General features: G+C 35.1%; 1 protein-coding gene across 1 annotated transcript in view; it reads right to left on the reverse strand.

Moving 5' to 3' along the window:
- Positions 1-648: 648 nt before the first annotated feature.
- CAND1 (cullin associated and neddylation dissociated 1) overlaps positions 649-22,191 on the reverse strand; it is a 43,282-nt gene continuing 21,739 nt past the window's right edge. Inside the window, exons 3-15 of the mRNA XM_032854878.1 lie at positions 21,345-21,499; positions 19,497-19,620; positions 17,636-17,892; positions 17,449-17,554; positions 15,939-16,084; positions 12,355-12,647; positions 10,825-10,966; positions 9,008-10,501; positions 7,956-8,051; positions 5,153-5,322; positions 4,908-5,072; positions 3,457-3,564; positions 649-2,685 (exon numbers count right to left, since the gene is read on the reverse strand). Coding sequence (XP_032710769.1) covers positions 2,461-2,685; positions 3,457-3,564; positions 4,908-5,072; positions 5,153-5,322; positions 7,956-8,051; positions 9,008-10,501; positions 10,825-10,966; positions 12,355-12,647; positions 15,939-16,084; positions 17,449-17,554; positions 17,636-17,892; positions 19,497-19,620; positions 21,345-21,499 — 3,481 coding nt within the window. The 3' untranslated portion in view covers positions 649-2,460. The remainder of the gene's footprint in view (positions 2,686-3,456; positions 3,565-4,907; positions 5,073-5,152; positions 5,323-7,955; positions 8,052-9,007; positions 10,502-10,824; positions 10,967-12,354; positions 12,648-15,938; positions 16,085-17,448; positions 17,555-17,635; positions 17,893-19,496; positions 19,621-21,344; positions 21,500-22,191) is intronic.

Here is a 22,191-nt window from a genome sequence, read left to right on the forward strand (position 1 = left end):
ATGCAAATTTTTAGGTTAGGCCTTGTCATACTAAATTTCCTTTCCACTTTAGTTTCATAAAATAACCTCAAAGTGCAACACCCCATACTAACCGTAAAGCAAAAAAAAAAAAAAAAAACTAAATGGTTGATGTGTCCTCAAGAAAAATCAGCAAACAGCTGTTTTTCTAGTAACCTGTAGCTCTCCTGAGAGACCTGCATATGGAAACCTAATCAGAAGGTCCTAATAATACGTGTATGACAGGTCGTGTATGACAGGTAAGAGTAGTGTGAGTGGCAGACTATGACTAGACTCCCGTACCTTGCAACCTCCATTCTAGTATTAACATGACCACTACAAGTACAGTGTTAATCAGCAGGACTCAGCATTTAAAATGAGTTTTCTTAATTTTGTCAAATTCTAATTTTGTCAAATATATATATGTAAATATATGTATCTCTCTCAAATACCACTAAAACCGTTATCTACTACTAGTATTAAAAGATATTTTCAGCTATGTTAGAAAAATTTGCCAGCTTCCAAGACTTAAAAACCACACCATCTTGGAAGTTAAAAAAGAAAAAAAAATCCAATACATGAAAAGTATCTGGATTTAACTTTAGACAATTAACTAAGACATTCACACAACATATGCATGTCAGTCTCCTATATGGTCCTAGAGCCTGCAGTATTGTAATTTATTGTGAAACCATGTAACCAAATACTTAAATATATCCACAACATCTATACCACGGTAATGCATAGTACATAATATACTGACATCTCAAAATAAATTTCTATTACAGTTTTATGCAAATTATGGTATAAGAGTATCACCTGCCACATTTTTGAAATGGCACCAACTTCATGTAACGTTCTATGTTAATGTACTAAAATCCTTACTGGTAATGATGTCTTATGCATTATCATCTGAACATTTGAAATCAAGCTGTTAATCTAATAACCACAGTATGTTATCAATTAAAATCACTGCATATTTGGATGTCAAAGCAGGAAGTTACACAGCAGGAGAAGTATTTCTAATTCACAGTTTCAAAAATAAAGGGTGCAGTTTTCAAATATCTGATTGCTTAAATTGGTCAATTTAACAACTGCCTCCTTCAATACATGTAAACTATGTTTGCACAGCATTAGGAGATGTCTTTTATTTCAGAAATTAGTTCTTACTGTTACAGGAGCACCACAAATTTGAAGAAGAGGCTACAGTGTGAAATGAGCTCACTGAAGGATACGTTAAATAAAATTTTAACTACAATAATATAAGGTACTGCAAAGCTTTTTTTCCCCCCAGCACAGACCCCTTAATCAGGAAAAGTAGTCAACACTTACCAAATACAATATGTAAATTAGCTCTACAAGAAGGGGGGGGATCTAACTCAACTAAAAGAAATACTGTATTAGCTAACAAACCTGTGATAGTCAGCTTCAGAATTTTCCTAAAAATAAAATTCAAAAGCATACACAGTATTTGTATTCTTTGATAAGGAATGCAGGGATCCAAAGGGAATGAAAGAAAACGTCTGGTTTTAAAAATTTCTAAGTGGAAACACACACACACAAATGGGTAACTGAGAAAAACTGAGTACTTAAATATTCAAATTTTAAATGTGTAAGAAAATTTATAATAGAAAAAGTGGCAAATTGTTATTGTGACTTGATTTGCTGAAAACATCTGCAAATTCACACTGGCATTAAGAAAACCAAAGTTTCAAAAATTTACTCCCCTCTCTCTCTCTCTCTCTCCAGATATGTTTTCTGTGCAAAAATAAATATCTGAAAATTGCACTAATACAATAATACTTATTTTAACTTTTGATATTATGAATAATCTGCACATGCTGCTTTACAGACAATACATATTTGTAAACTTGTTCATGCAAAATTAGTGTGCGCAAGAGGGATATCATTAATCCCCATACTTAAAAAATGATAAACCTTATTTTCTTTTTTAAACTGCCAAACCCTTTGAAATGTAACAAATCTTACACAGATATTCTTGTCTGCCAGCTAAAAATCAATTTATGTTGCTGAAACAAAAAGTTATACAAGAAAAACATGGTTTTCATCTTGTAGAATTTTTGATTTTTAAAAGAAAATTTATAAAAGAAAGAAATTCATGGTCACAAAATTTTAACATTTTAATCCTAAACATTACAGGGCAAATAGATCCTGGACCCTATCTCCATAAATCCTAACTTTTAGTTCCCATTTTTTAAATGTTGCCCTAACCACTAAGACATTAGTGGTTTTACAACCTCTGGAGATTATGGAAATACATGTCTCTGAAAGAAATGCTACAAAAACAACAATGGAAGAGAGCCAAACTGTCTCCATGAAGGGGGAAAAAAAAAAAAATGGAACATTTTGAAGCCTTAAATACTTCTTTCCATGTCTTATGATTAACCTGTCAATTCAGTGCATCATATGGTCAATATAATGGTCCCCATGTTGAACAAACATCTAACTAGTGTCCATTGATTCCAAGTTAGTAGATGATGAATCTTTTTGGATACTTTCAAAGATGGCCGCCAGCTCAGGGTTAGAACTGATCTGTGACTGGAATTCACTCATCAGTGGACTCTTCTCTGCTTCTGGAATGGTTAGCAGTGCTGCTACTGCTCTCATGGCAGATCGCTTTAGTTCATCTTGCTTTTCAAACTCCTGCTTTACTGAGTTTGCCTTCACCTGTAACATTGAGTAAATTTATACTGTGTGTTATAAAGACAACTCGAACAAAATTTAAGCACGTAGAAATTTCTGGTAAATAAAGCAAAACCATTGTTTTATAGGTCCAAAAGGTACATTCTTCTACTCTAAACACAGTTATTTTTTTAAACGTTTTAGCAGTAGCTGTTCTTCCTTTGAGGGAACATTTTATAAGCAAGCCCCTTAAAAAAATCCAGAGCCACTGGGTTGAAACAAAGAGGGGGACGCAGAGCCTTACCTGCTTATCAAGTCCTACTCTGGCCTCCAAGAAAACTTCTCTGGCTACCCTGTTTATTCATTATTCTTCATCATGTATTGACCAATCTTGTGTCTTAATATATACAATTATTTTTGTATGAAAAGTCCTGTTTTACCTTCTGAATCTAAAAATTCTGACTTTCATTTTCAAGGTCCACTTTAAATATCATCATTCTCATAGGAAGCTTTCTATGACTCCCACCCCTACCCACCTCCACCAGAATTCACCATTTCCTCTTTCATGGTCCTATCACTCTTTATCCTGTATCAGTATTCCAACTTATGTATCATATTGTTATAACATTACATAAAAGCTTTTAGAAACAGCATTTAACAGTGCTAACTTTTCTCAAACATCCAATAGGTTAACTTTTAAAACCAACTGCTACATAGGGGGTGAGCATGGTTAAATTTGGAAAACCAGAGTACAGAATCAACTAGGAATTTTGAATATGCCCAGTCCGGCCTCAGGTGATGTCAATCAATGATTACCTTAGTTGTACATGTGGCACGTAATGGCTCAACAAGTCGGTCCAACCTCTGCAGTACTGCACTTGGACAAAGAGTGGAGAGTCTCACCAACATTAAAAATGTTAGCATCTATTAGAAATTAAAACAAAAAGTTTAGACTTTGCACTGTTTTCTAAAGACAATATTCCAAATTTTGACAAAGTTTTTAAGGGGAATGACTAAAGTTTCAAACCTTATCTGAGGAGTATTAAATTAGTTAAAAGCATTAGCCAGATCTAACCTATAATGCGGTCCTAGAGTACAGAACTAACAGTGCTTCTCAAGCTTGGCTGCACATCAGCACCGCAGAGCTTTAGAAATATGCCCAAGTCCTCAGTCCCTTTCCCAGAGATTTTTCCCTGTCAGGATATGGCCATTTATATGTTATTTTTTAAAAAGCTCGTGTGTACCAGAATGGAAAATCATTGAACAAGAAAATAACTGAACTAGGAGAAAAGCTTCAAAGTAAGTTTCTCGTGTCTTAGCAGATATCAAAAAAGACTGGTTATTCAGATCAATCCAGTAACCCATCGTCTTTTTTCTCTTTAGCTAGAAGCTGTAGAATGAAACAGGAGGATTCTATTTCTTCTTTTGGAGATTTGTTCATTGAATTCTTAGAGGATCCGGTTACTAGCACATATGGAAACACAGCAGTTGGGATTCTGATAGTATGCTATTACTGTTCAGCTGCCCCCTTTGCCCTGCTTGACTAAAGGCAGGCCCCAAAGAGCAGAACAGACACAATGCACTTATTTTTAAAATCACCCTTTTATAGTTCATATTTAAAACTAACATGAGCAAATAAAACAGTTATAAGTAAAGTTTATGCTCTAAACCTAAGCAGCAGTGATTTCTCTCTAGTTGCTTCTACAGACTGCTCTCCGTATATGCAAACCGTCCTGTTGTGTTATCCTTTAACGAAACTCTTGATACTAAACCTACAGTATCCTATTGGAAAATAAAAATCCTTCATTACAGTAAATAAAATGCTTCATGTAGAACACCGCTAAGGACAGTCCAAAGAATTAGCTAAGACCATGATGGAAGACTACTATCCAATATTAAGACAGGACAAAAATATCACACATTATACTCTAAAGAGCAAAAGTTGTCTGGACTCTTGAGTAAGGGAAAGCTCTAGAAACTATGTGCTAAAGCAAGCTGGCACAGAATAGTTCTTAGGCTTGACTTGCTCCTCCAATGAGGTTTCTGGATTTTACCTGTACGGCAACTGGTGTTATACTGCATCACTATTACTTTTGCATACTATAGTTTACAACAAACTTACTAAATTCATGACAAGCAAACCTATTTTTTTTAAATAAACAAGTAAATTACAAGGGTGAAAGTCATACAGCCTTCTTCTCCACTACAGAAAGGCACTATAGAAGTCTTCTTCTAAAACAATTCGTAAATAGCCACAAACATCTTACCTTAATATCATAATGGTCCTTCAAACCATCTTCAACATGATTTAGAAATTCAAAGATATCTAGTCTATCAAGACAACTGTCTAAAAGTGTGTACATACACTCAAAGGCTGCCTTTCTAATATCCAGTCCGTCATCAACTGTATGCTTAAATGGACCCATTTCTACCTGTTGAAACAAAAAAGAATGTGTGGATATACTTAAAAGTAAAAGACAAGCTTAGATAAACAGTAATGTAACTAACTTACCTCTCTTATAAGCTCCTTTCTAACTTTTGTTTCATTATAAAGATGTGGCAGAACAGTATCTAGAAGATCCCTTATTAATGATGGTTTATTATGTGCTGCTGAGTTGAATGTGACCAAGGCTACTCTTCTTACATTCAAATCTGGGTCTTCCAACGTTTTTAGGAAATCACCTGAAAATCATTAAGAAGCAATATACAGTCACTATAGCCTTAAAACAAAATAGGTATGTTTTTTCTAAATGGATAAATTTATTGTTTATATTATTGTCATTTCTTCAATGCAGGTTACAGAAGAACGTGACAACAGAATAAGAACATGAAGACAGATTAGATTAAGTGAACCACAGAGCTGCTTTTGGCAACAGGCAAGCTACCAATTAAACACAATTACATTCAGATATGATAATCGACTCATAGCAGCATTCTATAATGAAGAGGATATGGCATGAGAGAGCCCAAAAAGTTCCCTAATTACTTCTACAGATATATGAAAAAAGGTAGGCTACACAGAGAAGTGATGGAGCCAGCAGCTACAAAAATAAATGATTCTACTCAGAGTTGAAAATTAGTATTTTCAATGAAAGCAACAAAAATTGAATTAAAAACATTGAGTTCAAAAGAAGATAAACAGGATTAGGACTAGATCCATTGCTTGATAAACTGAATACAATTAACAAATATACAATTTATCAGATGATAAAGAGAAATGTGCCTTCAAAATTTCTTTATTTCTATCATTAATGAAGAATATATGAATTGGTAAGAGGGTTAAAAATACTAAAGGAGAAAACTGAAACCAAACATAGGACAAAAAAAAAAGCAGAAATAAGTCTGGTTGGTCTTGCAAATGGGAACAAATTATAGTGCAAAGATGTTTGGAGTCACACAGATGGTAATCCAAACTGCTTCACTTGCCAACTATGACTTTTGGCAAGTTATTTTAGGCAAGAGCCTCAGTTTCTCAGTTTACAAAATGAGAATTATAAACCTATTAGGCTACATGAGTAGACTAAATTGCATGTATACTGCCAAATAGTGTTTGGGACATCCCTAGTATTCACATGGAGTTACTGTTCATCATTATAGAATCTCAACCCTACAGTCAGCAATCCTTTGGAATACACAGGAAGAAAAGAGGTGCCAAGACTTGAATATATCACAACAGCAATTTGAATGAATGGGAAGGAAGTAATACTTTAGACACCATATACTAGTAAATTCAAGGCTGACCACCCAAGAAACTTCTGATTACAAGAAGAGTTCAGGAGATACCTTGTAATCAAAAAGAATTTAGGGGCACCTGGGTGGCTCAGTGGGTTAAAGCCTCTGCCTTCGGCTCAGGTCATGATCCCAGGGTCCTGGGATTGAGCCCCACATCGGGCTCTCTGCTCAGCAGGGAGCCTGCTTCCTTTCCTCTCTCTCTGCCTGCCTCTCAGCCTACTTGTAATCTCTGTCAAATAAATAAATAATTAAAAAAAAAAAGAATTTAAATATACCAGACTAAACCTTTTTACCCCCGTTTGCTTACAATTACTAAGATAGTAAATTAGAATAAAGTATTTGCTTTCAGAAAAGCATCTATAATATTGCTATTATTACGGACAAATGGTGATATGCATTTACCTATCCCCAACTCTTTGGTTTAGTTATTACAATGTTTAAAAAGCCTCCTAGGTGATTCTGATGTTCATGTAGTCACAAATAATACAAAACAAGATCAAAATTCAATGAGAATGACCATCATTTGATCAAATAACTGTATCAATGACACAAAAGGTTGACCTGTCAACCTAGATATATGTCTCTAGAGATGTGGCACAGGACTCTTCACCTTTGTCCTATCTTGTACAACACAAAAAATGTCAAATACATCAAAGTGGGGCGCCTGGGTGGCAGAGTTAGTTGAGACGCTGATGCTTAGTTTTGGCTTGGGTTGTGATCTCAGGGTTGTGGGGTCAAGCCCTCTGTTGGGCTATACACTCAGGGGAGAGTCTGCTTGGGATTCATTCTCCTTCTGCCCCTCCTACTCATGCTGCCTTATTCTCAAATAAGTCAAACCAAAAACAGGTGAGGAGAACAGAAGGCAAAATTCTTCCAATTCAGACCTTCTTTATTTCTAGGCCCCAACAATAGCATCCATTTATTCCTATGTGCCTCTTATTCTGAACTAATAATCCATTTCTGTAATTCTTTAATTTTTTTTTTTCCCCCTTTCTGGCCTACTGCAGAATGGCCCAAAACTACAAAGCTTCTTTGCCATATCTGCCTATCCACTTTGCTGGTATCTCCGTTGCTCTGTCTTCAGGCATACACCAAACTAAGCTCTGAAGGTTTTTAGTATTACCCACTCTAGGAAAACGGATTATGAAAACAACACAATGAAGTTATAAAATCATTAAAAATAACCCTAAAAGCTAATTCTTGTCTTTGTAGATATAGAGACAGCCCTAGTCTCTCCTGGCTCTCTCTTAATTCTACTGTTTTTTATTCTTACACTGTCTCCACAGATCTCCTTGGGAACTGGAGGGCTTATAGGTAAGAACAGAAAATTGGGGCTCTAACAGGTCAAATCAAGATTAATTTATATCTGGTCAGATAGACCAAAAATGTAGTTCACTCTGAAGACATCCCAGTGTATTTATTTGCAAAATTATCTGATAATTTCAAACTAAAGGCTGATAGAATATAAGTATGTAAGATCACACATTATCAATTATGAGACCCTTACACGCATTTTATTTTAGTTCCCTGGTAATATTTAGTTACTGAAATTATTCAGTATGTTTATCTTTGTTTCCACTTACCTATGCAATTCTTTAACAGGGGGTCAATAGGTTGTGGATGATCAGAAATAGTAAACTTCACAGCTGTAACCACTGAGCTTCGGGCATATGATGAGCCTAATTAAAAAGAAATTTTAAGTCTACTGGTATGTAAATTCACTAAAACCCATGGGCAGCTTCAGCATTTTCAAACCACTTCAACTGACATCAGTGTCCTCAATTTCTTAAAATTCTCTCTGGTCAAGAGGGGAGGTAGTGGGGCACCTTGGTGGCTCAGTGGGTTAGGCCTCTGCCTTCAGCTCAGATCATGATCTCAGGGTCCTGGGATCCAGCCCACATTGGGCTCTCTGCTCAGCAGGGAGCCTGCCTCCCCCTACCCCTCTGCCTGCCTCTCCACTTATGATCCTTCTGTCAAATAAATAAATAAAATCTTAATTTAAAAAAAAAAAAAGAGGGGAGGTACTCACTGCTCTCAGGGGAGGTAAAATTTACCCATAAAATATAATCCCATTAGATTTCAAAAGAAATAATGTCTTCTGGGAAGGAAAAGACCTAGGAGAGCAACAGTGGAGATTCTAGCCCTCACAAAAGGGAAGTGTTTAAACCCATAAATAGCTTATAAGATCTTCAAATGTTTTCTTAAAAAAGCAGTTTCTAAAGAAAGCACTCGCTTTTCTTACCCACTACTTGGGTCTAAAGGAACTGACACTAGTAAATCCGAAACCAAGTCTTCTAGGATCCTTCATTTGAACTATGTTCACTAATTTTAGTATTAAAATTAGTACTACCAAGGCTCCTTTGTACATATTAATTCAAGAAACATCTGTCTTTTCCACATTTCAAGATAAAAGAGTAACATTAAAATATAAAAAAGGAACTACAACAGATTTAACCATGATCCTATTACTCTATCCTTTTTAAACAACGAAATGTCATTTGAATATGGCTCCACACTGCAACATAAGGCAAGAGGTTCTACGTGTAACACAATACAAAAAGGGTTTACTTCTGCATTAGGCATCTTTCAAGGTTACCAACTGCCAATAAAATTTTAAGAAAATCTAGGTACCCACCTGATATCAAATACCCCTTAAGCCGTGGAAGGAGAGTTTCTGGATCAATTAGAGTGAGTTTCCCTAGACATTCAGCAACAACATTTCTGGTTCCTTCTTCTGCACACTCACAGTGCTTTAGCAGTAAGGCCCAGATGTTTTCAACATATGGTTTAAGGCCCACTACTGACGCAGAGCTAATAATTTCCTTCAAGGAATGAAGCAGAAGATACTGCCTTTTGGGCTGACTGGTTATTTCTTGTAAGACAAACGGCAGATACTCAGGAAGGTTGCCCACACTAATGCTGCCTAAAGCATAGGAGGCGGCTGATTTAACTTCTTCGCTAGGAGATGAGAAGGCTTCTAATATTACAGATTTTAGTTCCAGCTGCCCACTTAAGTCAATATGATGCCCAACTTCTCCGAGAGAAAGCAGAGCTAAGAGACGAATGGAATCTGTAGACCTTGAGTTCTTGACATCTTGAATAAATTGACCTACTACGGCTGGTCCTTCTTTAGGGCATGCTCGAGTAAGGGCAGCTACACATTTGGCAATAGAATAGTAAGACTGCTTGTGAGTAAGAGCGGTGCTCTGCGAATAAACTGGACCAGTCAGCATGCGCAATAAATCCATGTATCCTAGATTATTTGTTCCAGTGACAACCAGAGCTTGGAAAAAGTCTAGCATGGCGCTAAGAGCTCCCCCCTGTAATAAAGGTGATCTCACAAGTCCAATAAGTTCATTGAGAATGGATCCACTTATCTTTGAAAGGGAGGAGGGATACACTTTTGCCAGTGTGGTAAGGAAACTGATAGCCATCTGTGAAACATGCATATCACTTTCACTGATAAGAGGTGGGAGCTCATCTAGAACTGCATCAATCATGGCAGCTGTCAAGCTGTCACTGTAGTTTTTAATTAGAATATCTAGGGCAGAAAGGGTACCCAGTTTCAAAGCTCTCTGGTTTTTCCTGAGAAACGATGCAAGGATAGGAACCCCTTCTCCCAGGACAGGCCTCAAATCTATCTTCAAAGGTGACCCAGCAATCAGTGTCAACGCCTTCACTGTAGTTAACCGGGTAATTTCATTCTTTAGTCTCTCCAAGAATATCTGAAGTGTATTAGGTAAATCAGAACCCAAATTGTCTCCAAGGTTGCAAATAATTTGTCCCATACAGGAAATAGCCCTTTCTTTGACCTCCTGATCAATATCAGCTGCTTTTAACCTCTTAATAGTACAGGTAAATAGATCTTTGATATAAGGAGTTGCATCAAACGAGGAAGGCTGATCTAAAGGACGAATTACTTTCACAAGTTGTTGGGTAACAAGAAGTGCTTCAGATGTAATCTTGTAAAATGGGTCTCCGACACAAGCCACAACTGGAGGGACCAAAGCCTGAACATGAGGATGGAAGACTTGAGGAGAGTGGTTACAGAGGATTACATAGAGACACGACAAAGCATCAATCTTCAAATTTGATGAGCTTGATTTATCATTCAGTGAGAAAATGATTCCTAAAAAGCCAACAAAAAAATAATTTTTATGTAGTCTTAAGAAAAATTAAAAACTAATCCCTAAAATATTAGTAAAGTTTCTACTTCATCATACTGTATCTCTAAAGTAGTAGAAATTCCACAATCTACGATAAACATTAGAGGTAAGGTAAGATTTTTAACTTGAAAATTTCTAACTTTATGCCTTTGAAATGGGTCTATGTGCAAATTAAGTTGTCCCAAATTACCTTTTGAAGGAAACAACTGTTTAAACTTATCAAAGACTTAAGGAAATCTCTAATTAGTCCCCAAAGTGATTTACTATTCTTTTATTCTTTTCATACCTGGTACGAGTACAGGAATGTGCTGTGTTAGGGCCCCAGGTAATACATTTACCAGTTCAGTTAACATGTTAAAACAACACTGTCGGGTCTTCACACTTTTTTCTTTCATCTGTTTGTGCAGAGCTTTAACAATGTTGGGAACCTGTAATTATTACACACTCATTAGCTGGTTTCAGCTAGTGGCATTTCCTCAGTACACTTAACACAAATTATCAGAGATGGGGAGAGAGGGAAGAATTTAACAAGACTGTTTCATACAAATTTTGTTGTACCTATTACATATGGTCTCTTGGAACTATTTGTTTTATACTCGTAATAAAGAAAAGCTATCACTAGCTTTCTACAGAGCAAGAAAAGTCTTCCTTGATTATGAAATGCACAAGGCTAACTAGAAATCAAACAAATAATAAATTTTCAACCAAACTTTAAGGAACAAATTATAAATGGCTTTTTGAACAAAAATAGCACAGATATCTGCATTAAAAGAAAAAGGACAAATCATGGAAAAAAAACATTAAATGGGTCTTTGTCTTTGCTCTGACAATGAAACAGACCTCACTTCAGAATGTAGCTCCAAGCAGCAAGGTTATGATTCAAAAACATCTGCTTCTAAACTTTGTAATGTTTTCTTAGTTGGTAAAACCTAAACAGATTATTTACTAATCCTACAGATAAGAGGATATATACAGACACATGCCAAATCGAACAGTGATCTGAGAGCTAGAGATAAAAGAAAACCACCTAATTCATTAAATCATCATAATTTCCCACATTTTTATCTGACTTCTATACACTTTTTCTCATTTCCTTCTGCAATTAACCTTCAGTGTTCACTTTTAGGTTCACCATGATTTTTTGTTAATTTATACTCAGTCTCACAACTGTTTTTGTATGTTATAAAAATGAACAAATATGTATGCCATAGGGCTGCTGTAGGGATTAGATATAAGATAGGAAAATGCCTAGCATGCACTAAATACTCAGTAGAAACTATATAGCTCTAATCTTTAGAATCTTAGAAAAGAGGTCCTGAAGTAAAAAATATCTATACCAGTTGTTATTAGTAAATTAAGTCCTTACAATGTACTAGGCACTAGACCATTTACATAGGCCACGTCATTTCTCACTACCGTGGGTAGTGCATTCTAAGTAAATAAACTCATTACAAATGAGAAAAATGAGGTTTAATAAACTGGACTAACTTGTCCAGGATCACACAGCTAAATCAGGAGCAAAGTGAGGTAGGAACACAAGTAGTGTGACTCCTTAACTCTAAGATTTCTCTGTTAACATCAAAGATAATATTAAAATAATTTTAAGATTCAGTAAAATTATCTAGTAAAATCAAGAACACCTCAAATCAGAATAAACTATTAAGTACCATAATATTAATGTATATAAACTACTACATAAACATATCCCAGAAGTCTGCTCACTCTTCTGAAGATGTTCTGGGACTCAGATTTCCATATATAAAAAAAATTTAATTTTGTATTTACAAGCATGATTTTCAACCATACTTAAACTGACCTGACTCTGAAGCATTGTTAAAGGTGTTTCTCCCTGCTCCATTGCATCAGGGTCACAGAGCCAACTCTGAACAGGACGAGTTTGCTTCAAAAGAGAAAGGTATGCATGGAAAACATCTGCCTTTACATTCTCTTCACGCTCCTTAAATCTGGATATCAGTGCAGGAGAGACAGTCTTGTAGAATTCTGGAAGCATTTCATGCCTTGTGCTAACTACAGCATCCAAACACTTGGCAGCTGCACGTCTCACTTTCCAACTCATGTCATCGTCGTCACTATATTCATCATCGCTCCCTAAAAGAAGTTTTAATGTTAACAGGCTATTAATTATAAGAAAAGTTTATCATTTAATACAGAAAGTGAGCTGTTACTCAGTTTTATAACTTTTCACTGACATACAGCAACAGAGAAGTTTTATTTTTTAAATAGAGAAGCTTTAAAAGAACAAGTACTTAACAAGATTATACAAATTTACACATAAATTAACCTTAAAGAATCCTGTTTTAAACTTGTTAATCATCTTCTTATTTATTGTGTGTAATGAGCAGCTTATCAATCTTTATGGTGATTAACATATGAAACTTCTTTACAACATAAATATTTGTAAAATCAGCCTTTAAAACAGTATGAAAAGAAGCTCAAAGGACTCACCTGACACTATAGGAAAATCAAACAATCAAAGAATTAATAAATAAACCAGGATATAAGATTGACGACTATAGATGAGGTGTTTAAAAAAAAAGCATGGTTACCAATCCCAGGACATGCTGGGGAGAAAAGGAATCTTGACATCCACTTTCTTTGTGGCTCTAAGGCTTTTCACTAAATTTGATGATGGGCTATTAGGAAAAAATATGTGTATTTCCAACGTTTCAACATATTCTTTTAAGGTAGTTTAAAGAAACTATACTTCTGCAACAAGAAAATTCTGCTAAGAACAAAGCACCATGTAAAAACTGAACACCATCTTCTCCAAATTCCTGTTAAACCTTAAAACAATGTTTCAATGCTATCAACTCCATTTCACTTATGTATACTTCATTAACTTTCATGTCGTGTGAAATCTCTGAAAATTATTTCCTTCTAACACTATAAGGCTGAATCAATTGGGTAAGTAACAAAGTCAGAAGGATGATAAAAACACCAGCAGTTCGCAGGACAGTCTAAAATTATCAAATAATAGCCCTGAAATGCTGATTCCTCACTGGGGGAAAAAGATGTTGCCTTTGCATTGGCTTATATTCCAATGAGCTTAGTGACAGCTAAATGTAGCCAGCTATGCCTTAGAAAACCCTAGGATTACATAACAAAATACCAACTAAACCCAAGGCATTTGACTTATTCACCAATACATATGTGAATAAAAATTAGAAGGTACTGTATCAAAATGGACTATTTATTTATTTTATTTATTTATTTATTTTTTTAAGATTTTATTTATTCATTTGACAGAGAGAGATCACAAGTAGGCAGAGAGAGGCAGGCAGAGAGAGGAGGAAGCAAAGCAGGCTCCCCACGGAGCAGAGCGCCCGATGTGGGGCTCGATCCCAGGACACTGGGATCATGACCTGAGCCGAAGGCAGAGGCTTTAACCCACTGAGCCACCCAGGCGCCCCAAAATGGACTATTTAAAAGCAAATTAATAAATGAAGTTTTTCCCATGGCAACCCAACTATGGGAATTATTTTGCAGAAATATACTTTGTTGAAAAAAGGGTTATTAAAACATTAAATACCTAATTACTGAAATTATGTTGCTTTTATGTTACAATAACAGTATGGCAGAAAGGTAGTTATTAGGTATAATCCATTGCAAACAGATAAAACAGCTGAAGGACTTGGTTAGTTATTCAACAAAGTACTTGGCACAGGAAAAACCATCAATCAAAAACAGGAAACATATACTGCCTAATGGTGTTTCAAAGGATATTCTCTATTACAATCCCTCCAGTAATATAGCACATTTACTGAGTGTCTTCTGTGTGTCAAGCACTATCCTAAGCACTAGAATAAAGTAGTCAATAAAGGGGCTGAAAGTCTCTGTCTTCATGAAATTTACATCCTACTGGGTAGAAAATAATTACAATATGTCAAAAGCATTTAGTTTTAAGAAAGAAAATAAAAACGTTGAGAAGGAAGACTATAAGGAAGGGGAAAGCCCTGAGATGTGAGACTTAATGAAGAGGGTGTGAAAGTAATCACGTGTAACCCCAAAGCTTTTGGCATGAGAAACTAAAACAAGGGTACCATTCTGAGATAGAAAAGGCTAAATAAACGAGTTAGGCAGATTGGGGGGAGGAGGGGGATGTAGAGAGATTATTTTAGACACCTAACCAGTAAATCAATTAAGCAGATGTATATACAAACTTGAAATTCACAGGAAAGATCTGGAATAAAGAAAAATTTCAGTTTTCAGTATACTGGTATTAAACGCAGGAGACTAGTTGAGATTAACAAGAATATTAGAGTATCACAGAGAAGTCCAAGTCCTGGAACACTCCAAAGTTTGGTGATCAGGGTTATGAAGAGCAACCAGCACAGGGACTGAGAAAGAGTAATCACAAAAACAGGACTAACATCATTACAAAAATAGGACTAGTATCAGGAGAGTGTGGTATCCTGGAAATTAAATGAAATGGCGCTGATATGAGAAATAGGCAAACATCTGAGGTCACTGGTGATCCTGTCCATCACTTAAAGACTGGATTCATGAGAGAAGGACAAAAAGGAACTGAAGAGCATTCTTTTGAGTTCCGTTTTAAGAGAAACTGGGCAGTAGCCACCAGAGTGTAATACCAGGTTAGGAGGGATTTTTTTATAGTTGTTTCTATTTTCTTTTTAAAAGATAAATTATTGACTTTGAAGGAATATAAATTTATTCAAAGAATCAAATTTAAAAGTATGAAAAATATCAGGAAATCCACCAACTCACATACCTCATCACTTACCCATTTAATCATCTCCACTATGATTCTTTTAATCCTAGCAGAAACAACTAAACATGAGCAACCTGTCTGTCCTTGAAAGTGCTATTCCTTTCCAGAGTAAATACTACAAATCATAGCATGATGACATTAATCTTCGGCGCCTCAGAAATGTTTAGATGATTCATGAAAGTTAAATGGAGCCTCAAACAACATTTAGGAGTTTCCAAGAAAAGTACATATAAAACCAACCATAACTGCTGAATATGTGTATCTACAATACAGTTTTAAAATAACGTTCATTTTCCTCCTCACAAATACCCCTTGTAGAAAATACAAATAAAGAACAAAATTCTCTTGGCTAGCAATTATAAATGTACTGGTAAGGTTTTTTTCTGTGTATTTAAAAAAATAAAACTGGGACATAACTTCCATTACCCACCTTTTCACTCAACGTATTAGTAACTGCTTTAATATTCTTCTAGATTCTGAAAATGTTGCACAGCAGTTAAGTACATGGATGCCTCATAATTTATTTAATCAATCTGCTCTTGTTGAATACTGAGGTAATTTTCCCTTTCACTAGATAAGGATCACCTCCATCTATAACACTGGGTCTTTCATGAAAATTTAACCAATTCCCTCTTTTTAATTTGAACTACCTTGGTCGTCATCATCACCACCATCTGCATCCATGGCATTTTCATCTTCATCTTCATCATCATAATTATAATTTGGATCATAGGTAAGATATTTAAGACAAATATTTATAATGGTAGAAACATGAGGATATACTTCCTTAGGACATCTGAAGAAAAAAATAAAAGCTGCCTTGAGTAACTGCACTCTTCTCCTTGATTCACTATGACACATTCTATTACCAGATTTTTTTCTTCCTTATAACACAGCATAGGAAAGTGGTTCCCAGTCTTTCAATACCAATGACTTCACGTATTTTAAAATATTTACTTTTCAAATTACACTTAATTTTACAATGAACTTTTCCCATTCTAACATCTCTGAAGTCAGGATGATTCTTATAAGTAACTGATATATATAACCGATATATATAATGGTTAATGTTAATGTGGGGAGTACAGAGAAACATCTGTATATGCTCTATCTTCTCAACATAAGACTAGAAGACTAAGCCCAAGTGAATATGCTCTTCAGCAACTAGGACTATTTGTGAAAATGCCAGTGCACATACTTCTAGGCTTGGTCTCCCCGCTATATGCTGAGAGACAGAACATAGACATGCCCCACAATAAAGGAATAATTTATGTTTCTCAATTAAAACAACAGAAACAAATCCCACAATTTCTGATTTTAAAAATTTGGTATAACCATAAGCTTTTTTTTTTTTTTTTTTTTTTTTTTAGATTTTATTTATTTATTTGACACAGAGAGAAAGATCACAAGTAGGTGGAAAGGCTGGCAGAGATGGGGGAAGAAGCAGGCTCCCAACGCGGGGCTTGATCCCAGGACCCTGGGATCATGACCTGAGCTGAAGGCAGAGGCTTAACCCACTGAGCCACCCAGGTGCTCCCAAAAGCTACTTCTTAAAAAACCATGAGTGGGGCAAGGAATTACTGCAGGTAACTACCAGTGAAGTCTCAAGACACTATGCTATATACCAAACTGTCAATTCTAGCCAAAGGCAAAAAAAATCTGCTCCTCAGCCAGTATGGTTTTCTAGCATATAACTGACGATTTTATTATTAGAACCAAGGTCTCCAAATGGAGACTCACTACCCTAGCAAAATGGATGTGACAAACTTCAAAAAATGTTGGGAAGATATAAAATTCACTACATATTTTTGGACCAGTAATTTTTACCCTGCTGCTCTTTAAGACTACATTATTAAATTAAACCAAAAGACAACCATAAATACTTTTCCAAATTCTTTCAAGTCCTAACAATAAAAAGGAAACATATCAAATATAAGGACCATATTTTGAAATATAAGATCACATCTACTTCAAATACTGCCCTGGTTATCAGTTACTGTTTAATAAGAATTTATTCTAATCAAACATCTGAAACCAAAACTCATCCTGGCTGTCAGTAAAATAACCCATTTCTCCTCACCCACCTACTCTAGATCTTAATTATTACTCTATTCTCAAGGGAAAATTTTACTTGAATATAGAGAGATCCTCAAAACTTACCTTCTCACAAATGACTCAAAGGCTTGAATGCAGTACTCCCTTAATTCATCATCATCTACATTACAAAATTTTACCACCAAAGGAATTATCTTCTCAAGGTATTCACCTAAGAAAAGCATATTTATTCTTAAAAACATTCTTTGTTTTTTAATTGAAGAAAATTTTGAAGTATTTAAACATTTCTTACCTATTCTATGACCAGCTTGCCTACTAATTGCAGCAATACATTGTATATAGGTTCTTGTTGTTGACATTGAATCATTTTTGGACAATTCTGACAACAGATGTTCAATAAGATCTACAAAAACTATATTTCCACAGCTCATAACCAGATGGCCAAGAGCAATAATGGTTCTTTTCCTCACTGCAAGTCTAGGGCTGGTCAACTGGGGGAGCAGACAGGTCAGAATTGAAGGATGGAAATTAACAAGAAGTCCTCCTTGCCTTAAAATAAAATAAAAAAGAAAGAAAACCATAAATAAATTCAAGAGGTCTGAGCACTACTGAAATGTCCAGCCTCTGACCTCAATGTATTCAAAGAGTAAAAATTTAGATGACGCTAATCCAAATTCAGAATTAGATTAAAACAATACTTTCTCTACCAACCCAACTGAAAAGCTGAGTTAATAAGTAAATGCAGTTTTGAAATCTGTATCCCAAAATTCACTTCCAGAATCTAGAACCATATCCTCTTCTATAAGATATCCAACCAATAAGCTTGAGAATTCACCAAAAAACCAACAATCTTATCACTTTTCCAAGATCTGTAAAGTATTTTCCCTATTAATAGCTTTTTCTCTATGATAGCTTTCTGGGGGTTCATAATCAAAATCTCAAATCTCAGAACCTCTTGACTACCCCCTCTTCCTATGGTCTTTCCTCAACCTATCTATGTACTAAGTTGCATTGATCCTACTGGCTCAACCCTCTTCCAAATCATCTCGCATGTGCAGTTTAGGCAGTCAATAGTAGTTAAACATCTGTGTGCCAGGACCTTGCAACTGATCCAGTAACACATAAAACAAAAAGTCTGAGTATTTACTACCTACAAAATTAAGTATAAATTCCTCACCTTCTTCAGTATAAATTCCTCACCTTCTTCAACATGACCACAACCTATGAAAATGATTTCCTACTACTTTTCTATTCATTCTATTATTCTGGAAAACGAGAATACAATGTTTCCCAACTCCAAAATGACTTATGCTGATATATTCTAAACCTGGGCATGTATATACCTGAGCCCTACCCATTCTTCAAAACTAAATTCAAATGTCATTTTTTCCAAAACAAACTTCTCCTATTTTAAATCCCGAAACACACCAAGAGTCTCAGTATTTAATTCCACTTTTGTTCTTCTCTCCTATAGCAAAATATAAGTTCTTGTGTGTACCAGGATGGTAGTGCTCACCTTCTACTGTAAATATGTACCACAGGAAGGCGCTTAACTATTTCCAAGCTGCAGTGACTCGGGCACAAGTGAAGGCACAACAACGAAGACGTAATGATTTTGAGAATTAGGGATACACTATAACTGATAGGTCTTTTAAGGTATTTTCCCCCTTGGAATTGATTATATCCTCCTATCTTTCAGATAGGAAGGAAAAGCAAACAGAGGACTTCCAGAGGAAAGCAAACAAGGAACAAATTATAAAGCCAAGCTCCATCCTCCCCAAACATACAGTATCATCATGGTTGCTGAAATTTATGCCATTATTTTAACTGGAAAATTTGCTACTCCTACCAGCACATCTCTTATTTAATAAAGAAATCCCGGTTATCAAGATCTAAGAGTAAAACAAAACATAAAAACTATGCTGACATATTCAAATCACAAACTTTATTACTTTTCAAAACTACAAAAAATGCCTGCTATGCAATATTATGTGATAAATATAATTAGCTTATTTCTCCCCTCCCACATATTTATAAACAGCCACAATTTAAACATGGACAATTTCAGACCAAATTATATTTATCAAAAGGTGTTTTTAATAAATGCACATAGTTTTTGTATTACAAATAATACAAATGATAGGCAAGTTTACCTGCTCAACATATCAGCCATAATATCCAAGGCTTCTAGCTGAACAGAAACATCTTCCTGCTTTGCTATTGCACTGGTAAGACGTCCAGTAATCTTTTTACATACATTAGCAGCTAATGCAGAGCCTGCATGAATAATAAACCAAGAATAATTTCAAGGCAAGTATAACGACTCTACCTTATATTCATGGTGCTTACTAGATAGTCAACAACTTTAAATGATTATAATTGAGACTGACTTAAGAGATCCATGTCAGAAAAGTATTTCAAAATGGGTTGTTTTTAGCCAAGTAATTTATTAGACATAAGCAGAAATAAGACCTAATAACTGCAGATGGAGTACATGACACAGGCAAAACAGTACCAATTCAATAGACTCTACTGGACAAGTATTCTATATACTGACATGACTGCCGATGATGGAGCCAATAGGAGCTGTAGTGTTTGCACCTCTAGACTGGAAAACAGAAATGAATTTTCTTCTACGTGAATACTCTTTACTAGCAACCTCGACTTTTTAAAATTTCGGTTAATTAAAAACCAAATATATTCTGAGCTCTGACAACATGATCTCTTAAAAAAGAGAGAGAGCTGTAAACCTGTAAGATCCTTCCTATTCCAATCCAAAGACTCCAAAACTTCATTATGATGAACTAGAAATGCTGTTCCAGAGAACTCATAAATCAAGGTTATTCTATTTTGAAGTAGATTTGTCTTATTACTGGCAGGTGGGAGAAAAAAAGAACAAGAAATTAATCTAAACGGTTAATAGAATTCGTTAGAACCAGAAATCAGCTAAAAACAAACATGTTTCAATGAAAAGAAATGAGGAAAACATCAAGATAACTAATACAATTATAAGAAATATTTTACAGAAATAATAAGAGTAAAGTCACACTGATAAGAAACAGCTGAAAAAGCATCATCTTTCGATTAAAAGATAATGGAGGATTTGAATCTTCACCCAAATAGGTAATCACAACTTTGGGTGCATTAACCTAATCTCTCTGCTTTTCAGTTCCCTCATCGATAAACTATGAAAATTAGGACCCATATGGCTGATGTTTAGACTTACTGAAATAATACACACCAATCTAGCATGATGGCTAGCATAGCAAAAGATTAATAAATATTTGTTAAGTAAATGAGTAAAAACTACATACTTAGACTACACTATTACCAGTCTACATCTATGAAGTAGATAATAATTTTACTTCACCTGTAGATAAGACCATCAACAACTTCAGCCTGCTGATTTCAGCCAACAGCTTGGTAGTCAAGATCAATTCTAAAATTTGCATTACCTAAATATTTGTGTCAGAGGCCAAAGCCTAATTAATTAACAAATTCATTAATTGTCATTTTAAATTTTTTAAATTACCAAAGTAGCTACAGAGTCAGCCTTAATAAAGATACTAGTAAACTGGACTATTTCACAACTGTCTTAAAACAGTATTATGTTTCACACATCATAAATTCTGATGCAAAGCAAAATTAATATTGAAAATAGAGAGCTAATCAGAAATAACTCAAAGTTTTGGTTACCTTTTCCCTTAATGCACAGGTTAGCATTAACTATTCTGTAGTCATGGTAAATACAACAGTAAAAAATCTTGCTATTCCTACAAGATACTTAAATTCAGTCAAAATAATATTCATTTAAAAGTGAAAATTGATTTTAAGCAAAAATAAGACTCTGGACATTTTTCCTCTTACTTGTTCAAAGAGATCCTTACAAAAATCCTCTGATAGACACTACTCCCCTTTCCTGGCCAGGAGGAAAAAACAAATGAAAGTAAGAACAGCTCCAGGTAAAAAGGAACTAGGAAGAAAAAAGTGCTCTTGCTTACCACTGGAAGCTGGAGGAAGTTCTCCAATTACTGTTTTAAGGCCAATACTTGAAATATCTCGAAGTTGTTCCTTATCAGAAAGCATGTTAGTGCAGAGGGTATCTACAATCGTCTCTACTTGGTATTCTTTCACTTTACTCACTAAGGGACCAAGACTGTAATATAAAATAGAAAAATTAATTTACATTAAATACAAAAACAAAAATAGACAAAAGCATTAATTTTTTCTGCCTAGCAACTATCAACACAAAGTAAATACACTATGCCTGTATCATCCATTGTATATGAATAAGGGTGTAAAACAAATTTGGACTGATAAGCTCCTTGCAGTTGGTTTCCAGTTTTCCCACTGATATCCACCATGGTTTCATGAAACTTAAGATGCTTTTACCTCTCCCAATCCTTCATATATACAAAACATTTTTTAGTACTAAAAAAGCTAATTAGGAGTCTGTTCCTAACAAGGATCCTATGGTTTACCTGAAACAGCAATTCCATCCAACAGATCATTTTGCCAACTCTGATCCTGCCTTCCTCCTATCATCTATCACCAACTCCACCTTGTGAACCAAAAGAATTCACATTCCTTCTATTTTCCTGTTTAAATTTTAAAAAGCATCAAACCACTGGTTACAAAAAGCAAACAAGTTAGTACTACTCTGTGTTCCCAAAGAATCTTGGAAATTCTGTTCATATTAGTGTTTTATATTATTATTATTATAGGTTTGCATGAAGGTCCACTGATTGTCAATGGAGAAAAGTTCTTCCTTAGTGCCCTTCCCAAAGAATTTAGCACACAGATGCTTGTACATGAATTTTCATTGAAGAGCCCTTGTATTTAAGACTA

This window comes from Lontra canadensis, unplaced genomic scaffold (genome assembly GCF_010015895.1).
Source record: "Lontra canadensis isolate GAN:19392208 unplaced genomic scaffold, GSC_riverotter_1.0 scaffold9, whole genome shotgun sequence".
NCBI lineage: Eukaryota > Metazoa > Chordata > Mammalia > Carnivora > Mustelidae > Lontra > Lontra canadensis.